Raw genomic sequence first — 21402 nt, forward strand, 5'->3', positions numbered from 1 at the left:
TTGCCTTTACTATATGCATGCTGCTGCTGCGACAGGTGATCTCCATGGATCTGTGCCCAAAAATATGTTTCTATCAACCTTTTAAGAGTCTTCAGCATAAAGGATGTCAGACCAAGAGGGCGAAAATCTTTCAATTTCGTGTGGTAGGGTTTCCCTGCTTTCGAAATGAAAATGACCTTTGTGTCTGTCCATTCCACAGGTATATATAACATCCTGATGCAAGCAGAGTATATCGCCCTAAGCCAGGGAACCAGTCCATCAGACGCAGTTTGTAATTCAACCGGTAACACATCATCAGTGCCTGGCGACTTAAAGGAGTCGAAACTTCTTATGGCCCAAAGGATTTTCGGCTCAGACACAATTTCCCTAATAGCCTCCGACGAATGCATATATATAGTTTGCCAACATTCAGTATATTCGCGCCAATTGGCGCCAGGCTGGAAGGAACAAGAATTTCTACTCTTGGATTGTTTGACAATATTGAAGTTTTATCGTAAACAAAGGCTCAATGTAAAGTTCGTTTATGGCTAACGAAGCTGCATTTTATAATCAAAGAACAAAAAATTAGCTTCAACATCTATGGCGATTTTTTGATACCGACTGTACAAGTCACCGTACTAAAATCCATATACTCAGATAACATTTTATCTATCTAATATAAATAAGAGATATTTTTATTACTTTTTAATGAAATTGGAATTACTTTAGTATACATTTATTGAATTTTTATTAAAAAAAAATAATTTTCTATTTCTAAGACTTAACATTAATTGCAAGGGCTATTAAGAACATTCTATTAATTTTTGGACTTTAATACATAAGCTTTGTTGGAGTACAACATAATTTAAATTGGTTTTAAATTAAAATTTTTATTTAAAATCGAATACCAGTGATAAGGCCTATTTTAGGGCTTTGTATGTTATTTAAATGTAGGAAATTTTTTATCATAAATTCTGCTTTGGTTTTCTACAAGTTTGCGTCACTTATGAGGTGATACTGACGCAATTATGATAAAGGAACTTTAGAAGTTATGAAGTGCACGCATTGAATGTAACACAATTCTCACCTCATGGTGAATTAACATGTAAACTATTGAAGAAATTTGACTAACATCCTAACATCGAATTTTCATAGAAAATTGGATCAAAATCGAGTTCTCATAAAAAATATTGTAACAACCGAATTCTCATACAAAAAAAAAACCTAACCTTAATTGTAAAATGGGATAGAAACCGGAGTTTCATAGAAATTTTTACTGAAGTCGAATTTTCTTAAAAAATTTGATAAATATTAAATGTTCATAGAAATTTCTACTGATACATCGAATTTTCATAGAAAATTTGATGAACATCGAATTTTCATAGAAAATTTGATGAACATCGAATTTTCATAGAAAATTTGATGAACATCGAATTTTCATAGAAAATTTGATGAACATCGAATTTTCATAGAAAATTTGATGAACATCGAATTTTCATAGAAAATTTGATGAACATCGAATTTTCATAGAAAATTTGATGAACATCGAATTTTCATAGAAAATTTGATGAACATCGAATTTTCATAGAAAATTTGATGAACATCGAATTTTCATAGAAAATTTGATGAACATCGAATTTTCATAGAAAATTTGATGAACATCGAATTTTCATAGAAAATTTGATGAACATCGAATTTTTATAGAAAATTTGACGAACATCGAATTTTCATAGAAAATTTGATGAACATCGAATTTTCATAGAAAATTTGATGAACATCGAATTTTCATAGAAAATTTGATCAACATCGAATTTTCATAGAAAATTTGATGAACATCGAATTTTCATAGAAAATTTGATCAACATCGAATTTTCATGGAAAATTTGATGAACATCGAATTTTCATAGAACATTTAATGAACTACGAATTTTCATAGAACATTTGATGAACAACGAATTTTCATGGAACATTTGATCAACATCGAATTTTCATAGAAAATTTGATCAACATCGAATTTTCATAGAAAATTTGATCAACATCGAATTTTCATAGAAAATTTGATCAACATCGAATTTTCATAGAAAATTTGATCAACATCGAATTTTCGTAGAAAATTTGATCAACATCGAATTTTCATAGAAAATTTGATCAACATCGTATTTTCATAGAAAATTTGATCAACATCGAATTTTCATAGAAAATTTGATGAACATCGAATTTTCATAGAAAATTTGATCAACATCGAATTTTCATAGAAAATTTGATAAACATCGAATTTTCATAGAAAATTTGATGAACATCGAATTTTCATAGAAAATTTGATGAACATCGAATTTTCATAGAAAATTTGATGAACATCGAATTTTCATAGAAAATTTGATGAACATCGAATTTTCATAGAAAATTTGATGAACATCGAATTTTCATAGAAAATTTGATGAACATCGAATTTTCATAGAACATTTGATGAACTTCGAATTTTCATAGAAAATTTGATGAACATCGAATTTTCATAGAAAATTTGATGAACATCGAATTTTCATAGAAAATTTGATGAACATCGAATTTTCATAGAAAATTTGATCAACATCGAATTTTCATAGAAAATTTGATCAACATCGAATTTTCATAGAAAATTTGATCAACATCGAATTTTCATAGAAAATTTGATCAACATCGAATTTTCATAGAAAATTTGATCAACATCGAATTTTCATAGAAAATTTGATCAACATCGAATTTTCATAGAAAATTTGATCAACATCGAATTTTCATAGAAAATTTGATGAACATCGAATTTTCATAGAAAATTTGATCAACATCGAATTTTCATAGAAAATTTGATCAACATCGAATTTTCATAGAAAATTTGATCAACATCGAATTTTCATAGAAAATTTGATCAACATCGAATTTTCATAGAAAATTTGATCAACATCGAATTTTCATAGAAAATTTGATCAACATCGAATTTTCATAGAAAATTTGATCAACATCGAATTTTCATAGAAAATTTGATCAACATCGAATTTTCATAGAAAATTTGATCAACATCGAATTTTCATAGAAAATTTGATCAACATCGAATTTTCATAGAAAATTTGATCAACATCGAATTTTCATAGAAAATTTGATCAACATCGAATTTTCATAGAAAATTTGATCAACATCGAATTTTCATAGAAAATTTGATCAACATCGAATTTTCATAGAAAATTTGATCAACATCGAATTTTCATAGAAAATTTGATGAACATCGAATTTTCATAGAAAATTTGATCAACATCGAATTTTCATAGAAAATTTGATCAACATCGAATTTTCATAGAAAATTTGATCAACATCGAATTTTCATAGAAAATTTTATCAACATCGAATTTTCATAGAAAATTTGATGAACATCGAATTTTCATATTTAATATGATGAACATCGAATTTTCATAGAAAATATGACGAACATCGAATTTTCATAGAAAATATGACGAACATCGAATTTTTATAGAAAATATGATGAAGATCGAATTTTTATAGAAAATTTGATGAACACCGAATTTTTATAGAAAATTTGTTGAACATTGAATTTTCATAGAAAATTTGATGAACATCGAATTTTCATAGAAAATTTAATGAACATCGAATTTTCATACAAAATTTAATGAACATCGGATTTTCATAGAAAATTTGATGAACATCGAATTTTCATAGAAAATTTAATGAACATCGAATTTTCATAAAAAAATGAACGAAAGTGGAATTTTTATAAAAAAGATTTTTTTCTTTGAAAATTGGATATTCATAAATTTCATAAAGTTTCCTTCATTAATTTCTGAGACCCATGTAATTTTCTCTATTTTTTATTTATTTATTTAATTTTCACTACATTGTTATCCTTAAAGTCCCATTTGTTGCATGATCCATTCATAATTGGAAGCTACACTTGTGAAAACATCGGGCAAAATACTGCCACATTCGCCAACCACAGAGGCAGCAATACCAACCAATTTGCCCTCATAAACAGCTGGACCACCAAAATCACCACGACAGATACCATTCTTGCGAGGATGTCCCAAGCAAATGACATCGGGATCAGCACGACCCAAAGTTCGGGCACATTCGGCAGCTTCTGTGACAGTGGCATCATTGATTTGCAGAGCGCGATGCATATCGTCCTCACCTTCCTTGGTGCGACCCCAACCGGAAATTTCCACATCAGCATTAACGGGAGGATTACTTTCAGCCAAGGGAATGGCTTTAATGTAATCAGAGAAGACCAAAGGCTCAGAAAGTTTCAACAAGGCAATGCCAGTGGTCAAATCATTGTAGTTGGCGTTGACGGTGATTTCTTCTACAGTGATGCGAGAACCTCCGGTATAGAGATCGGTGGTGCCGGCAATAACTCTAAACAATTGTGGGGGCCAGCTAGAAAAGAAAAAAAGAGAAATTAACACTCAAAACTGTTAACATGATTTTTTGTAATTTTTTTATTGAACTTACGGTTTGTCACTGCCAGCAGAGCATACACAAAGCAATGAAGTCAAGGCGTAGCGTTCACTAAGGATAACAGCACCACAGTTGTACAATCCACCAACGGAGAGGGCCGCTTGATAGGGAATTTGCCCTGGAACAGCATCGTCACCGCCCACAATGCGAGCTTGGGGAGCTGCCCATGTGGCTGCAATCAAACTGAGGGTACAAATAACAGTAACGACTTTCATTGTTCTAATGTTTGGCTATTGCTTTCAAATTCCAACTGTGTCATTTAGTGAAATTGTTTGCCCTTTTATACTTATCGGGGAATTCCTTTTAGATTTATGCTAGACAGCCTAAATTATCAACAGTGGTTTCTTTTGATTTGTTTTCAAATTTTGCATTTAGTGCCTTATCTGCTGACAAAATTTTAAGCAGGGCTGCTCACCTAGAAATTCTATTATCTATGAAAGACTCAAAATAACTTGGGTTTTCACATATGTATGTAGCAACAGTGGGTGTTGAAAGAAAGAGAAATAGAAATCATAACCGATGAAAATTTTGGTAATCATTCTGGTTTTTCGTAGATAAAATCACCTGACCAAGTCTCATTACAATCTATATAAAAAATATTATTCCCCAAAGAGTTTAAAGTATTTCAGGGGGTCGGTCCACATCAAAATAGGCATAAACCTTATACCAAACTATTATTAAAAACGTAATGAGAAATTCTAAGAAAATTTCCCAAGAAACAATAGGTCAAAAACCATGCTTGCGTTTATGTGTAATGGAGTTCAAGCGTAATAGTGTAATTGCATTATATTTGGCTGAAAAATCATTGTTGGCGAACTCAAACACCTAAAAGTAAACAAAATGTTTGCGTATCGCATCATAAATTGTTATAATGATACTCGTAGCCTAGCCAAACGCCATGGTGTTTGGTCAAAAAAACTATAACACACCTAAAATGATTCGACGGGTTAAAGCTCAAATTCAACCAACAATGGCTTAAAAATCAAGTTCCTACTACATTTATTGCACACAGTGGCTGTCCAATTTATCGGATGCCCATCCGATTGATTTTTCTATTTGGGCCATGTCGCAGTTTCAACTTTCATCTAAATCGGATAATAAATACGCCTTCAATGAGCTCAAGGCTCTAAATCGGCAGATCTGTATATATGGCAGCTATAAGATATCGGGGATCATAGAACGACTCTTTTGCCCAATATCCGCGACATCGGACAACCATGTGCCTTTGGAGTCCTTCATCGGCCAAAGGCTGCCGGCTCAGTCCACAACATACTGCTATGACAACAACAAATCTATAGAGCATTCCAACACGACACCCAAAATTTTTGGAGAACCACCGCGAGGGAGTTTTTTTATACGGGTGCCCACGAACCTTGCCCAAACATGTGTGAACCAAATATATAAATTAATTGGAATTTTCTCAATATTTCAATTATTTTTTAATTCGATCTATTAAAAAATAAATTGGAAATTTTAATCATTTTTTAATTGGATCAATTAAAAAATTAATGCAAGTTTTAAAAACTTTCAAATATTTTTTAATTGAAATTCTTTTTAATTACTTTTTAAAAAACGTTAATTGATATTATCATTTTCGCGATTGAAGCAGTTACATATAATAAAAAAATTAATTGGATCAATTAATTTCGTGATTGAAACCGATTTTCATTTTTATCTGTGTAAGAAATGCACCTTTTATGGGCGGTGTGTATAAAAAGTAATAGTTGGTTAAGTTGGATTGTGGTGATGTTTATACAGCCTTCGCCATTGATCGTATTTGTATACTTCTTCGCACGAAGGAAAAGAGAATGATTTGAGGTTATAACAAGAAGTCTCCATAGTTTTTTCAAGTGATAACAAGAATGGTATTAAAACAATCTCGGATTGGCACTAAAGTCAATATCAGTTTGGGATTAACTGCCATAAATTTTTTGTCATAAACCTTTCGAGCGGATGGACACACATCCCTAAACGGAATAAAGAATGATCGATCAAGAATAACTATATTTGTATATACTTGAAAGGTTCGCAGGCCTGCTTAAATCTGGTCTGACAACAGTTTTTGAAAGCCTTCTAGTAGAAGGTCTGCATGCCTTTTAAAATGAAGCTTCCAAGAGGACTACCTTGCACCTTCTAAAAGTCTGACAAGGGATGCCGTCCTTTTGTCTCCTTCTGAAGTACCTCATAAATTATATGGGACACATATGAGTGTCTATTTACCTTTTGATGTTTTAAGCAGTAATTCTCTCCTTCTTAAGGCCATATATTTACCGTGAAAGAGAAGTTAGAGAACATATTTATATCAATGTTGAAAAGATATAAATATGGAAACATTTGGGGAATTTTTACGACACACAAAATACTTTTATCACGAAGTTTAGCTTTTATTGCAAACATTAGTCATAAACGTAGTATTATTGAACGTAACTAACATTGTTTATTGTTAACCCTTTAGCAGCTTCGTCTACAGAAAAAAGGCATTCCTTTTGTTGTAAAACCAAACAATCATTAGTTGCAAAAGAACTTCGATAGCCCCAAACGATTATTTGTGTACCGGACCAATAATTATTCTTTTGTGCCTCTCCTACTAGGGAGAAAGAGTTAGTATTTGAATGTAGTATAGACCAGTGGTTGGCAAAAATACTTATTCTATTGGACATTACTTAAGAAAACAATCCCAAGCAGATCGATAGGCTGGCAAATAATTGCAATTGTGTGCTCGTATGGACACATTCTCACACTGGTATGGACACATTCACACACGCAACATTTTTACCTTTTTTGTTTTGACTGAATAAAGAGCTATAATTTGGTTAAGTTGTTAAGCTTGAAGACCATTGTTGTTTTGCAAACAAAGAGCAGTCAGTATATTGAGCAAATTGGACGAGTGCGAATGGTAAACTCGGAAAGTGAACATTTTTAAAGTTTCGGTACAAAAATGTTGGCATGTCCAATGACAAAAATCACTGGAGCAACACACAAATGGCTGCCTGGTATAAGAAAACACAAAAAGAATTTCTAAGCCACATACATCATTGGTAATATTTACGCGATAAAGAAATATCCATCCCAAAGTAGGTATTGTAGTGTGCGAAAACAACAACAACCATTTTTTGTTTTATTTATAGCATAGCCAATACAGCAGATCATTATATAATACCATAATGGAGTTGTGCGAAAATGGAAGGCTTTTAATATAATTGTGTATCATGACATCGAAATAAATCGTAATATACTCTGAAAGAATTTCAATTTGCAAAATTTCAGCTAAATCGGCTTGTGGCTTTCAGGAGCTCAAGGTGTCAAATCGGGAGATCGGCTTATATGGGATCTATATCAGATTTAATACCGATTTGAATCATATTTGGCACGGTTGTTTTAAGTCTCAACAAAACATCTCGTGCTAAATTACAGCTCAATTAGATCACAACTGAGGCTTCTATGGGCTCAAGAAGCCAAATCGGGAGATCGGTTTGTGTGGAAGCTAAATCAGGTTATAAAATGATTCGGACCATACTTGACACGATTGTTGGAAATCGTAACAGAAAACTTTGTGAAAATTTTAACTCAATCGGACTACAATGGCGGGGCTCAAGAAGTCAAATCAGGAGATCGATTTGTATGGGAGCTAAATCCAAATCTGAACCGATATGACCCATTTTCAATCTTCAATGACCTACATCATTAAGAAGTATCTGTGCAAAATTTCAAGCGGTTAGTTTTACGCGTTCGACCGGCATGTTGATTTCCACAGACGGACGGACATGGCTAAATCGACACAGAATATCGAGCCGATCAAGAATATATAAACGTTATGGAGTCGCAGATAAATATTGCGAGGTGTTACAAACGGAATGACTAGATAAGTTTAACCCCCATGGGAGTGGTTATAAAAAGTCTCAAAATTATTTAACTTCTTGTTATTTCTGGGTTTTCGTGCAGATTTAAACCATGGATGTTAAGGGGCCTAATACCCTAACAAGGGGTCTCACTGTTTCAAATTTTAGAGAAAGAGTTTTTAAGTTCTGATAGTAACTCATACTGGTACGAATGTCAAGGGATTTCTTCTAAATTTCGTAAATTCTGGGTAAAAAATGTAGCTTTTGGAGTTCAATGCCTTCAAGCTGATGACCGGGCTATATTTTAGCTACATACAAATATGGTCAGTTTGTTGAGGGGGTCCATGCTCAGATGTTGAGGTGTACATGCTGTAAACTGCTATGCTATTGCTATTATGTTGGGTTATCCGATCTCCTTATGATTGTTCATTACAAATGGAATGATAAAATGACCAACTCTAGATTGTGGACTCCAAAATAATATATACCCATTTTTGGCTTTAGAATATTTGGTAGGTTTAGTCGGCTTTGGTAGGATTTTTCTTTAATTTTGGTAGTAAATAATTTTCTTGAGTGACAACAATGATTGTATCTCAGACTATACTAGAATCTCAATTAATCTTAGATAACATTTTACTTTATTTTATTAATTATCACTTTAATCAGCAGTTGCTACGCCTACTATAGGTGGTAAACGCACAAAAATAACTTGCGTGTTTTTTTTATAAATCCATAATGATAATTTCCTAGAAATAACATAATAATTTGAATGCAAAGCTTTTAAAGTGCTTCAGTGGACCTTTGAACCCTATCTTGACGTTTCATTGGGTGGGTCGAAATAAGGATCATTTAAATCAGTATTTAAAACAAAAGTAATAATTTAAAAATATAGATACGATAAGGTAGAGAATATTTTTTGTGTTTTGATTCACACAAACCTTTACCCCAATTATGGGGTGATAGCGATGCCGTTACTGATATGGAGCTTCACTGTCAAAAAAATATTAAATACACAGTACAACAGGAAATTTAGGTGGTTGGGAACTCCCATTTTTGGTGGAAATACCAGGTCTGTAAACCCCCAAAAGGCCTCGGCTCATTGTTTAGAGGCCGAACCGAAGATGAAGTATACGCAATACATTTATATTATTCTTCATTTATATCATTTCTAGGATCCTTGGAATTGAATATGAATCATAAAGGGTCCACACTTCATTACAGACTCTCTAAAAGATTACCACCGGTATTTTTAAGCCCTTTTGTCTAACCGATATGGCCTAAAGAGTTTTCCGAATCTGGAACCATGCTTGCGAAAATATGCCAACATAGGTGCACGAATTTGGTAAAATACCTAACTGGATTCGTTAGGAATCACCACATCCAACTTTGGAGTTTGCAAAAATCTTCATGGGACCGTCCAATGTATGCAATTGATTTGTCTGATTTTTTTGCATTTCTCAGGGGTACAAATCTTCCTTGAACAATACTTTTTATACCCTCCACCATAAGATGGGGGGTATACTAATATCGTCATTCTGTTTGTAACTACTCGAAATGTTCGTCTCAGACCCCATAAAGTATATATATTCTTGATCGTCGTGACATTTTATGTCGATCTAGCCATGTCCGTCCGTCTGTCCGTGCGTCCGTCAGTCCGTCCGTCCGTCCGTCCGTCTGTCTGTCGAAAGCACGCTAACTTCCGAAGGAGTAAAGCTAGCCGCTTGAAATTTTGCACAAATACTTCTTATTAGTGTAGGTCGGTTGGTATTGTAAATGGGCCATATCGGTCCATGTTTTGATATAGCTGCCATATAAACCGATCTTGGGTCTTGACTTCTTGACTTCTTGAGCCTCTAGAGTGCGCAATTCTTATCCGATTGGAATGAAATTTTGCACGACGTGTTTTGTTATTATATCCAACAACTGTGCCAAGTATGGTTCAAATCGGTCCATAACCTGATATAGCTGCCATATAAACCGATCTTGGGTCTTGACTTCTTGAGCCTCTAGAGGGCGCAATTCTTATCCGAATGGAATGGAATTTCGCACGACGTGTTTTGTTATGATACCCAACAACTGTGCCAAGTATGGTTTAAATCGGTCCACAACCTGATATAGCTGCCATATAAACCGATCTTGGGTCTTGATTGCTTGAGCCTCTAGAGGGCGCAATTCTTATCCGAATGGAATGGAATTTCGCACGACGTGTTTTGTTATGATATCCAACAACTGTGCCAAGTATGGTTGAAATCGGTCCATAACCTGATATAGCTGTCATATAAACAGATCTGGGGATTTGACTTCTTGAGCTTTTAGAGGGCGCAATTCCTATCCGATTTGGCTGAAATTTTGCATGACGTATTTTATTTTTACTTTCAACAACTGTGTCAAATAAGGTTCAAATCGGTTCATAACCTGATATAGCTGCCATATAAACCGATCTGGGATCTTGACTTCTTAACCCCTAGAGGTCGCAATTATTATCCGATTTGCCTGAAATTTTGTACGACGGATCCTCTCATGACCATCAATAAACGTGTTTATTATGGTCTGAATCGGTCTATAGCCCGATACAGATCCCATATAAATCGTTCTCTCTATTTTACTTCGTGAGCTCCAATGGGCCCAATTCTTATACGAATTGGCTGAAATTTTACACAGGTCTCCAACATATAATTTAATTGTGGTCCGAACCGGACCATATCTTGATATCGTTTTAATAGCAGAGCAACTCTTTTCTTATATCCTTTTTTGCCTAAGAAGAGATGCCGGGAAAAGAACTCGACAAATGCGATCCATGGTGGAGGGTATATAAGATTCGGCCCGGCCGAACTTAGCACGCTTTTACTTGTTAGAATTTCAGTTTTCTCCTCGATTTCTTATTAAATTGATAGTAATTTTAAGATTCTCAGGGGATCTGTACAATGTTTTTCTCTTACTTTAAGATTTTTATTTAAAGTATCGTTTGCTTCTTTTTAATTTCAGTTCAATTCTGCTTTAGCAGCAAAGTACACTCACAACGCCAGTCTCCTCAAACGACAACAACCATGACCAGGCGATGGACAATCACATCATTACTGCTACTGCTCATCTACGTTTGTAGCAGAAGTGCCAATGCGCAAACTCAGATACCTGAACAAACAAACACCATAGATTTAGAAGCGGCACTGCCAGAACCAAGAGCTTATATACCAGATTCACAATATCTAGACTTTGTCTATCACAATCATGAAGAGTTAACAAGATTTTTAAGGTGATCTAAAGAAAATCAAAAACTTTTAAAGAATTTTGATAAACAAAAAAATTTCTGATTTCACTTTCTTTTCAGAGCAACTAGTGCTCGTTATCCTAATCTGACTGCTTTATATTCTATTGGCAAGTCCATCCAAGGTAGGGAACTCTGGGTGCTAGTGGTTTCATCCTCGCCCTATGAGCATATGCTGGGCAAACCGGATGTCAAATATGTGGGCAATATACATGGGAATGAACCGGTGGGCCGTGAGCTATTGCTTCACCTGATACAGTACCTGGTATCCAGCTATGAAACGGATCAATATGTCAAATGGCTGTTGGACAATACACGCATACATATAATGCCCTCCATGAATCCAGATGGATATGCGGTATCCAAGGAGGGAACTTGTGATGGTGGTCAGGGAAGGTTTGTATAAATGTCATAATGATTAGCAAATAAATTCTTACAATGGTTTTGTATTTTCTTTTTTAGATACAATGCCCGTGGCTTTGATTTAAATCGCAATTTCCCCGATTACTTTAAGCAGAACAATAAACGTGGCCAACCTGAAACGGATGCTGTCAAAGATTGGATTTCAAAAATTCAATTTGTTTTAAGTGGCAGCTTGCATGGCGGAGCCTTGGTGGCCAGTTATCCCTATGACAATACCCCTAATGCTAGTAGGTGTATAGATAGTGTATAGACATTTTCATATCCTTTAGCCTAATTTTTGCTTTAGACACGTTTTTATGATTTGAATTGAAATCATTCATCGTAGTCAATATCAAAACATCATCATCATTCACATAATGTCATATCGTCGCAGGATTTATTTTTGATTTAAAATCGATTTGCATTGGGATATTGGATAGAAGACAACCATCGACTAGATCATTTTACTGAAATCAATGGAGGTTGTGCTTTCAAGAAGTCAAATCGAAAAATGTATTTATATGGAAGCTATATCAAGATGTAGTCCAATATTGCGCTGTTGCGTATTTTAATCTGCCTACACGTATGGTGGAAAAATCGATTTCAAACGTGCTTATTTCGATGCCATACAGCAGCATTGATAGTGAAGCAACCCTGTATGATGTCAAAACAATACCGCCTTGTACAGATAAAATAAAAACGATAATTCCGTTTGGTATTGCATGTATTATCAATTACCAAACAGATAAATAAAAATAATTTTGAAAAACAGCAACTTTAAGCGAAAAAGCTATCACGAAATTTGTTAATTTTGCTGCAACAATTTATTTTGAATCCTAGCGACCACAAGTACAAATTCGTTGTTGAATGTTACTCTTTGCAAGCCAACATAAAACAACAACACCATATCCATAAGCAAGACAAATACCATTTAACCAGCCACCATATGTGCTTTTCTGCACGCACAGCTTCGGTGTGGTGGAGTTTTTATTTTCTTTGTTCGGCTCGCGCTGCTTGTCTCGTGCGTTTTACTGCTGCTCTCGGTAGAAGAGAGAATTTCTGCCATTCTCTCTACTATTACCTTTAAAAAAATTTAATAAATTTGGCGACGCAGAGGATTGAATGATCTCATGTTTAGTAATCTTGCACGCATCCTCTAGCCTACCACCATCATCTTCCTTATGATGAAATTACTCATTGGGTATAATTGCACAGTAATAAACGTCCCAATTAATTAAATTAAAAAATTTAAAAACACTTTAAAAACATTTTTTTTCTTAATATGAAATACATACATATTAGTTATGGTTGGCTATTACGGCGTGGTCATTGATTTCATATAGTTTTTATTAATCTCCCAAAGAAGAGGGATATGGCCTTTTGACCATGAGAATGAATATCACTAGAATGAATAAAGATGGGCATTGGGTAAAAATCCAAAAGATATTTACCCGGTAAATTGGGTAAATACCCGGGTATAATTTTGCAGATATTTTGGGTATAGAAACATTTAGCAAACATTTTTTAATGATTTAGTATTCTTTGTATATAAACCAGATCTTCTGATCTCATAAAATCGGATTTTAGTTATATATAGCCACTATATAGACCGATCTCCAGACTAAAAGTCTTGAGGCAATAAATTGGTTAATTTTTATCCGATTTCTATGGAATTTGGCACAGTGAGTTCTGGCAGACCCCTACCCATTTCTGTGAAGTGTGGTTTAGATTGGGTTGAAATTTGGCACAATGTGTTCTGGTAGACCCCTACCTATTACTGTCAAATGTGGTCCAGATCGGACCATATTGGGATATAGCTTCTATTTAGACCGATCTCCCGATATAGTGTAAAGAGCCAATAAAAGGGACATTTTTCATCCTATTTCGATGAAATTTGGCACAGCGAGTTTTGGTACTCCTCTAAACCCTTTTGTTAAATAACGTCCAGATCGAAATTTGAATAAGAATTGTTATGGTATTGGAGCTTTATCAAGTTATAGTCTAATTCGGACCATAAATGAATGCTGAACAATGTAGAAATCATTGTGTAATATTTCAGTTCATTCGGATTAGAATTGCGCCTTGTAGGGGCGCAAAATCAGGAGATAGGTTTATATGGGAGCTGTATCAAGCTATTGACCGATTCAGACCATATTAGACACGTATATTGAAGGTCATAAGAGAAGCCGTTGTACAAAATTTCTGCCAAATCGGATGACAATTACGCCTTCTAGAGGCTCAAGAAATCAAGATCCCAGCAGCTATATAAGGTTATGAACCGATTAGCGGCATACTTAGCACAGTTATTAGAAGTCATAACAAAACACCTCATGCAAAATTTCAGCCAAATCGGATGAGAATTGCGCGCTCTACTGGCTCAAGAAGTCAAGATCCAAGATCGGATTATATGATCAGGTTATACACCGATTTCACCCATACTTAGCACAGTTGTTGTAAGTCATAATAAAACACTTGGTGCAAAATTTCAGTCAAATCGGATAAAAATTGCGTACTCTAGTGGCTCAAGAAGTCAAGATTCAAAATCGGTTTATAGGCAGCTGTATCAAAACATGGGCCGATATAGGCCATTTACCATCCCAACCAACCTACACTAAAAAGAAGTATTTGTGCAAAATTTCAAGTAGCTACCTTTATTCCTCCGACATTTAGCGTGCTTTCGACAGACGGACGGACATGGCTAGACCGACTTAAAATGTTATGACTATCAAGAATATATATACTTTATGGGCTTTTAGACGAATATTTAGAGGAGTTACAAATATACCCCCATAGAGAGTATACAAAATTTTACGCTAAATGAAATTCTCGCTGTAGAAAAAATTCAATCTAACGCATCCGTTGCCTATTTCATTGATCGAATATCGCTGATATCGGTGCGTTATGACATACAATAAAATCATTTCGATTTGTATCTCTCAATATGTATCTTACGAATCATTTCTTCATTATCATCTTCAGCTATTCATACTTCCCATTTTATACTTCGGTTATCGTCATTTACCCAGGATTCACTAATGGAAGGTTAGGTCACTTGCGATAACATAAAGTGGATAGGCCCCATGAACAACATTAAGGATGGCAAATCTGCCGATTGAAAATTTCATGAAATAGAAGAAAACGTAAACAAAGAATGAATGTAAAAAGGCAAAGAGCTGACATCATCAATGTCAAGTACTGCCAAAAATTTACATCCTCAATGTTAAGTGCTGCCAAAAATTACGAAAATTTAATGTCGGCTGATCGCTTGACTTAACCTTATTCAGTGAATCCTGTCATTCGCCCATAGATCATCGTAGTTGTAGAGATCACAGACACGTTGTATTGTAGTTTAATCAGTTGTATATAAAGTGTATATCACAATTTTCTCATTTAAAAACCAATATGACGACTAAAAGGAATCTGTAGATCATCGGCATTATGCGCGAGTGAGTAGTAGTTGTTCCCCGTTTTTGTTGTTCAAGAGAAAAAAAGATGGGACAAAAAGTATAATCCCCTATTATTTATATTCGGTTACTTAAATTTAAAAACTAACCTTTATCTCCTCTTTGTTTTCTCGCACAACATGTCCTTTGGGTGCAGTGTTTCAAACCTATTCGGCTGCACCTTCTCTAACGCCCGACGATGATGTCTTTAAACATTTATCGCTGGTCTATGCCAAAAATCATGCCAAAATGTCTAGAGGAGTGGCCTGCAAATCGGCTACCCCAGCCTTTGAAAATGGCATAACAAATGGAGCAGCTTGGTATCCTTTGACCGGTGGCATGCAGGATTACCAATACGTTTGGTATGGCTGTATGGAAGTGACTCTGGAAATATCCTGCTGTAAATATCCTCCAGCTTATGAATTGAGAAAATATTGGGAGGACAATCAATTGGTAAGTCAGCAGACAGATTTAACTTCCTTACCCATTCTCTTCAATGAGATTTCTTACAGTCCATGATCAAATTCCTGGCCGAAGCCCATCGCGGTGTACAAGGCTTTGTCTTCGATAACAATAATAATCCCATAGAGAGAGCTTCTTTGAAAATCAAAGGCCGAGATGTGGGTTTCCAAACCACCAAACATGGTGAGTTCTGGAGAATATTATTGCCTGGCTATTATAAACTGGAGGTGAGTATTGCTTTGATTATTTTCACAAAATATTTGCAAAATATATCATTTTTTTTTAATTTCAGGTCTTTGCTGAGGGTTTTGCTCCTAGGGAAATTGAATTTGTGGTGGTTGAACAACATCCCACCTTGTTGAATGTTACTTTAACACCTTCCAAGGTAGGTTCAAGTGGACTACATCATTTGGTATAATATCCAACTATTTCTATGAAGAGTATACTTAGTATCCTCTATCCAAGGTTAAGGTACAATGGCATACGCAATAAATAATGGAGAATTAGTTTTAAAATAAGTTTGAAATCGTCTGTTGGGTGGTACTTAGTCATGTATATGGATCTTCATGGTTTGTTTGTTTGCATCAAACCAGCTTGCGGTCTTTTATTATTCCATTGAAGCCTATTTTTCAAGCAGTACATGTCACAACATAACCATTAACTCGCATCCGTTAACAATTTATATATTTTCAAAAGCAATTGGTAGCATTACCCAGAATAGTTAGGATAGAAAAGAGAAGACGAATACGTACTCCGTCCCCTTTCCTTGAGCTCTTTTTTCCTAGAATAGTTAACTTTCTTAATAACATCTGTGGTTGAATTGAAAGTTCTTACTAAAGTTATGGGGGATTGCTGCAATTCCCTTGCTATACCTTGGCTGCTGCTTATAAAATACAAGGCAGGCTAACGGCACATGTTTGTCTCCAAATCAAATTTCGAGAAACCACATTGAAAGTATTCATCGAAAATTGATTCGGATCATTGCAGCAAATTTTTGCACCAAAGGCCTGCACAAGATGAACCCACATGTTGTTGTATTTCAAGTCAACTGAAGAGCAAGACACTGAAGACAGAGTAAAACGCATAAGTTACTGTTGAGTAGATAACTTTGAGAAACAACTCCCATTCAGTGCTTTGTAGTATTCTTATCACAAATTCATCGCGGCTACAGTGAGATTTGAGAGATAACACGCTACACACTGAGTCAGTTGAAAGCGTCTCACTGTCATTTTCAAAAGACGAACTGATCACACAAATCGTTGTTGTATCTGTCTCATATAAAAAACCCACGTGTGTGTGAGTGTATGTGAGGGTTTACCAATGCTTTTTCAAATCAACCACGTTGCCTTCGTATGTATTTCGTAGTACGAAAGCAGACGACAAGAAAAATACTTTGTCTGAAGAAAAATGTACCAGAATATATGCATTGTAAACGTGCACTTACTGAAATCTGAATCAATCTCTCTTTTTGTAATCATTCATCTCGTGGTCTTCGTGTCTTACTATCTGTTTTACTCAGTTCTCAATTGTCTCATACAATGTTGTATTTTTAAACGAAGAGTTCAGTTTTTGAAAAACTCTACGGTTGTTAGTGTGTCTTGAAAGCAGAAATGAAAGATCTTGTGCAGGCTTTCGGTTCGCACCAAAAGGCCGAATTGAATGAACCCATGACAGCATGCCATTGTCCTGTTAGGTTATGCCGTACAAATAAAATAACAGGAACTGCCCATCGCAACTGCATACCACACTGACAAATGCATGCACCAAAGCCCGAGAGCGGCATAGTGTGCAATAACAGCGTCATGTAGGTGAGGAAGAACGGTCCAATGATGCCACCAGCCCATAAACCTCACCAAACAGTTACTTTTTTTGGATGCATGTGTAGCTCTCGCAGTGATTCTGGCTGATCTTCACTCCAAAATCGATAATTCTGCTTATTTATTGTACGTTCCCATTGAGCCAAAAATGAGCTTCGTTGCTGAACACAAGAAGCGCACGATGAAACAAAAGACTAAACGAGCTGTTTAAACTAGTGTTGCTAAAATAAATAATAGCTAAAATTCACCCTTTACAAGCTCTTAGCCGCTTACTTTCAATTCAAAGAAGCTCAAACAAGCAATCTGTATGTGTAAAGATTCCATGCATTCAGTCATTAATTGAACAACTACAAGTGGTCAATCATACTCACCAAGCAGTTATCAAAATGGTTTTGCCCAAGAAGCCATGGAAATAAAGTCAAAATCTAGCTTCCCGTTTTTAACGGAAGCACACAGCTATCCCAGGAGGCCACCGTAGCGCAGAGGTTATCATGTCCGCATATGACGCTTAACGCCTGGGTTCGAATCCTGGCGCCTGGGGTCGAATCCCCTCCTAATCCTGCAACATTTGTGAGGTACTATGCCATGTAAATCTTCTCTCCAAAGAGGTGTCGCACTGCGGCACGCCGTTCGGAATCGGCTATAAAAAGTAGGCCCCTTATCATTGACCTTAAACTTGAATCGGATTGCACTCATTGATATGTGAGAAGTTTGCCCCTGTTCATTTGTGGAATATTCATGGACAAAATTTGCAAATTTGCTTTTTTACACTGCTATCCCGGGACTATCCATGGGTTGCGGTTAGTGGAGTTCTCCATACGGAGTAGCTGCAACGGCAGTCGCGCACAATTAGCTCTTGCACAAATACTGAGTGCCTATGATGCTCGATATGACAAGGCTAGTTATTTGCGCCTTTAAATAACCAATGGCCACCATGTGCCCACGGCAATCGGTCCTTTGGACCTGAACGAGGTTGCTCACTTACAGGAGCTTGACGAAGATCGCCACCTTCAAAAGGTGGTTACAACAACGACAAATTTTTATTTTTGGATCAATATTAAGGAAACATCCGATTTTAAATTTTAAATCCGGAAGCCTTATTTTGATTTTAGACCAATGGTTGCTTAGACAAAAACCGTCTTTGACAACCGCCAAAATTGACCTACCCTTATATACACAATAGATCGAACATATAAATTCAATTAAAAAAAATAATTTCAAAATGTTTCATAAATAAATGTCTTATAAGAAGAATCATGCATGAATAGAAGGCTTCAGCATCTTTCATTCTGTCAGAAATAAAGCTTTTAAAGAGCCGTGAATAGTAAACAATGAGTTTTCAAAGTCAATATATGTTGTGTCTGTCCGGAAAAGATCAATACTCAATCGTAAAAAATCCCATTTAAATGCATTTAAAATTTTAACAAACAATAGTATGCTACATGGTAATAAAGATCGTTCAGCCTATCTACCAATGTAAAGGTTCCATATGAATTGCATTAACATGTCCATAACCTCAAATGTGATAGAGCGTACTTTCAATTCGGCAAAGTCGAATATGCTATTTTATTTCTCCTATATAATTTTCCCTTTTTCTTACAAAAACCATTAACTTTATTTAGATTTTAAAGTAATTTTGAAAAAAAGCATGTTTGCACTTCAAGATACATATACAGGGTGGCTGATGAAAGCCGCTACCAAAAAAAAATGTAATAACTTTTTTTCTATTTAATAATAATAATTTAATAATTAATTTAATTAATTAATTAATTAATTTAATTAATAATAATTTAATAATTAATTTAATAATTTAATTTAACATGAATAAAAGAAAAATGTATTCCATACACCGAAAAAAAAATGTAGCAATATTCATCAGCCACCCTGTATATATGAAAGTAGTGAAATTATCTACGTATTTTACTATTGATTTGTTTTCTTTCTTATTCTTTATTGATTTTTTTATGTATTTTTCATATATTTTTCAAAAAATAAAAACAACAACAAAACAAAATATATATTTCAGCAGTTTACCATGCCCACAGTTACAACAACAAGAACACAAATCAGGAATAATCGCAAAAATGTGAATGATAAAATCCATTTTCCCTCACATTAGTTTGTTGTGTTATGCCAAATGCCAAAAAAGTGAAGAGAAAAAACAAAAAACAAACTATGAAACATTTGTTACAATTCCCCCCGTTTATATTTTGAATAAACCCTTGTTAATGTAGTATAAATTTCAAACAGCATAGATTGGCTTTCTTTTTAAATTGGAACAACTCTTTAAATGTAATTTAAGTAGTGTAATTTTTTGCTTTGAATCAAACACCCATAAATTAAAAAAACAAGAAATTGCTAAATTCGTAACAAGCCTTGCTGCCTGCCTATATTTGCCTGGTGATTGGTAAAACTAACAAATTTCTCCTACAATTATTCCCTCCTACAAGAAAACTAAAAACCAAAAGTTTCGTATGGTTAGTAAGTATAGATGACAACTTTTTTTCCTCCATTATTACCAAAGTAGTTTAAAATAAATCATTCTATTTTCAATTTTATTATCATCGCATCTGCATTATTTTTGATTTTTGTCTGTATGTGTCAAAATTGTATTTTCCCTTGCATTTGAATCATTCACTACAACTATAATTTTTCTTTGAGTGTTTGCTTTCATTGATTAATCGAAATTCAAAGCATATTTTTAGGCGCGCACTTTAAATTGCATTTCAATTGCACTAACACACAAAGTGCTTCATATTTATTATAAATGTTGTTTGAGTGTATCAGCCTATGTTTTTTAAAATGTCTCAACTAATATTTGTTATTGGTTTTCTTGTTTCTTTCATTTTCAGCGCACTGAAGGTTCTTTACCCATATCACAACTATATCGTCCAGTGCCGGGACCTCCACCACATCTCTATAGACCACCCACACCTGGCTATAGTGGCGATTCGGGACTTTTCTCCTCCATAACCAGCGGTCTCAACAATCTCTATTCGAATCTATTTGGCTGATCGTTTCTGTTTATGATCGAAATATTTCTCGATTATCGTACCATTTATTTATTTATAGCATTTTTCATAGTTCTCTCCATTATACACATAGCAAGTCGTGAAGATTTCGATCCCCTGCCAGCGGAAGAGGAATAGATAGGTTGAAAAAAAAAGATTCCAAACTGTTCAATCATCCATCAGTTATTAAAAACAAAATCATCATATGTTATCATCAAGAAACAAAAAACCCTTAGAACTCATTCATGTGTAGTACTGCCTTATAGTTCAAGTAGGAAAAAAGGATGTAAAAGCCCAAGAAACCAACACAGCGCCCCTGGAATTGCAGACGTGCAAGTAGTTGAAAATTGTTTAGATTTTAGGACTTTAATAATTGTTACCAAAAACCATTGACCACACTCCTACTACAAAAAAATAAACTTGTTTGCAAAAGTGTTTTACTTTACGCATACCCTTCCTTTGGATGGTTGATGATGACTTCTATGAGAAAATTAAACATTTTATGAAAATATTTAAAAGTATAAAACCCAAATAATTGTTCTCAACTTTAGTTTTAAGCATATTTTTTAAGACAATAAGTTATGAAACAAAATTTAACTATTCTCTAAGAACAGATATCTTTGCAAAATTAATTATATATATTTATCTATATATTTATTTCTTTTTTAGAAAATAAAATTTGTT

The 21402-nt window shown here is 34.6% G+C and overlaps 2 protein-coding genes across 8 annotated transcripts in view; one reads left to right on the forward strand and one right to left on the reverse strand.

Annotated features, from left to right (window-relative positions):
• The window catches only part of LOC106091030 (carboxypeptidase M), a 165840-nt gene extending 144687 nt beyond the window's left edge, over positions 1 to 21153 (forward strand). For 2 of the 7 annotated variants that reach the window (XM_059367656.1, XM_059367657.1), the window contains exons 3-10: positions 11304 to 11571; positions 11647 to 11979; positions 12046 to 12233; positions 15390 to 15431; positions 15586 to 15881; positions 15941 to 16117; positions 16183 to 16275; positions 20560 to 21153. In XM_059367656.1, coding sequence (XP_059223639.1) covers positions 11366 to 11571; positions 11647 to 11979; positions 12046 to 12233; positions 15390 to 15431; positions 15586 to 15881; positions 15941 to 16117; positions 16183 to 16275; positions 20560 to 20721 — 1497 coding nt within the window. In that variant the 5' untranslated portion in view covers positions 11304 to 11365 and the 3' untranslated portion in view covers positions 20722 to 21153. Of the gene's footprint in view, positions 1 to 11303; positions 11572 to 11646; positions 11980 to 12045; positions 12234 to 15389; positions 15432 to 15570; positions 15882 to 15940; positions 16118 to 16182; positions 16276 to 19733; positions 19955 to 20559 lie in introns of those variants that run through there. The other 5 variants (XM_059367661.1, XM_059367662.1, XM_059367658.1 and 2 more) reach the window with 5 other exon arrangements.
• LOC106091018 (serine protease SP24D) lies at positions 3870 to 4725 on the reverse strand. Its single transcript, XM_013257408.2, has 2 exons — positions 4474 to 4725; positions 3870 to 4398 (listed from the first exon to the last, which is right to left on the reverse strand). The coding sequence occupies exons 1-2, from the start codon at positions 4692 to 4694 to the stop codon at positions 3870 to 3872; spliced, it is 750 nt and encodes a 249-aa protein (XP_013112862.2). The 5' UTR covers positions 4695 to 4725.
• Positions 21154 to 21402: the final 249 nt, after the last annotated feature.

This window comes from Stomoxys calcitrans, chromosome 4 (genome assembly GCF_963082655.1).
Source record: "Stomoxys calcitrans chromosome 4, idStoCalc2.1, whole genome shotgun sequence".
Classification (NCBI taxonomy): domain Eukaryota; kingdom Metazoa; phylum Arthropoda; class Insecta; order Diptera; family Muscidae; genus Stomoxys; species Stomoxys calcitrans.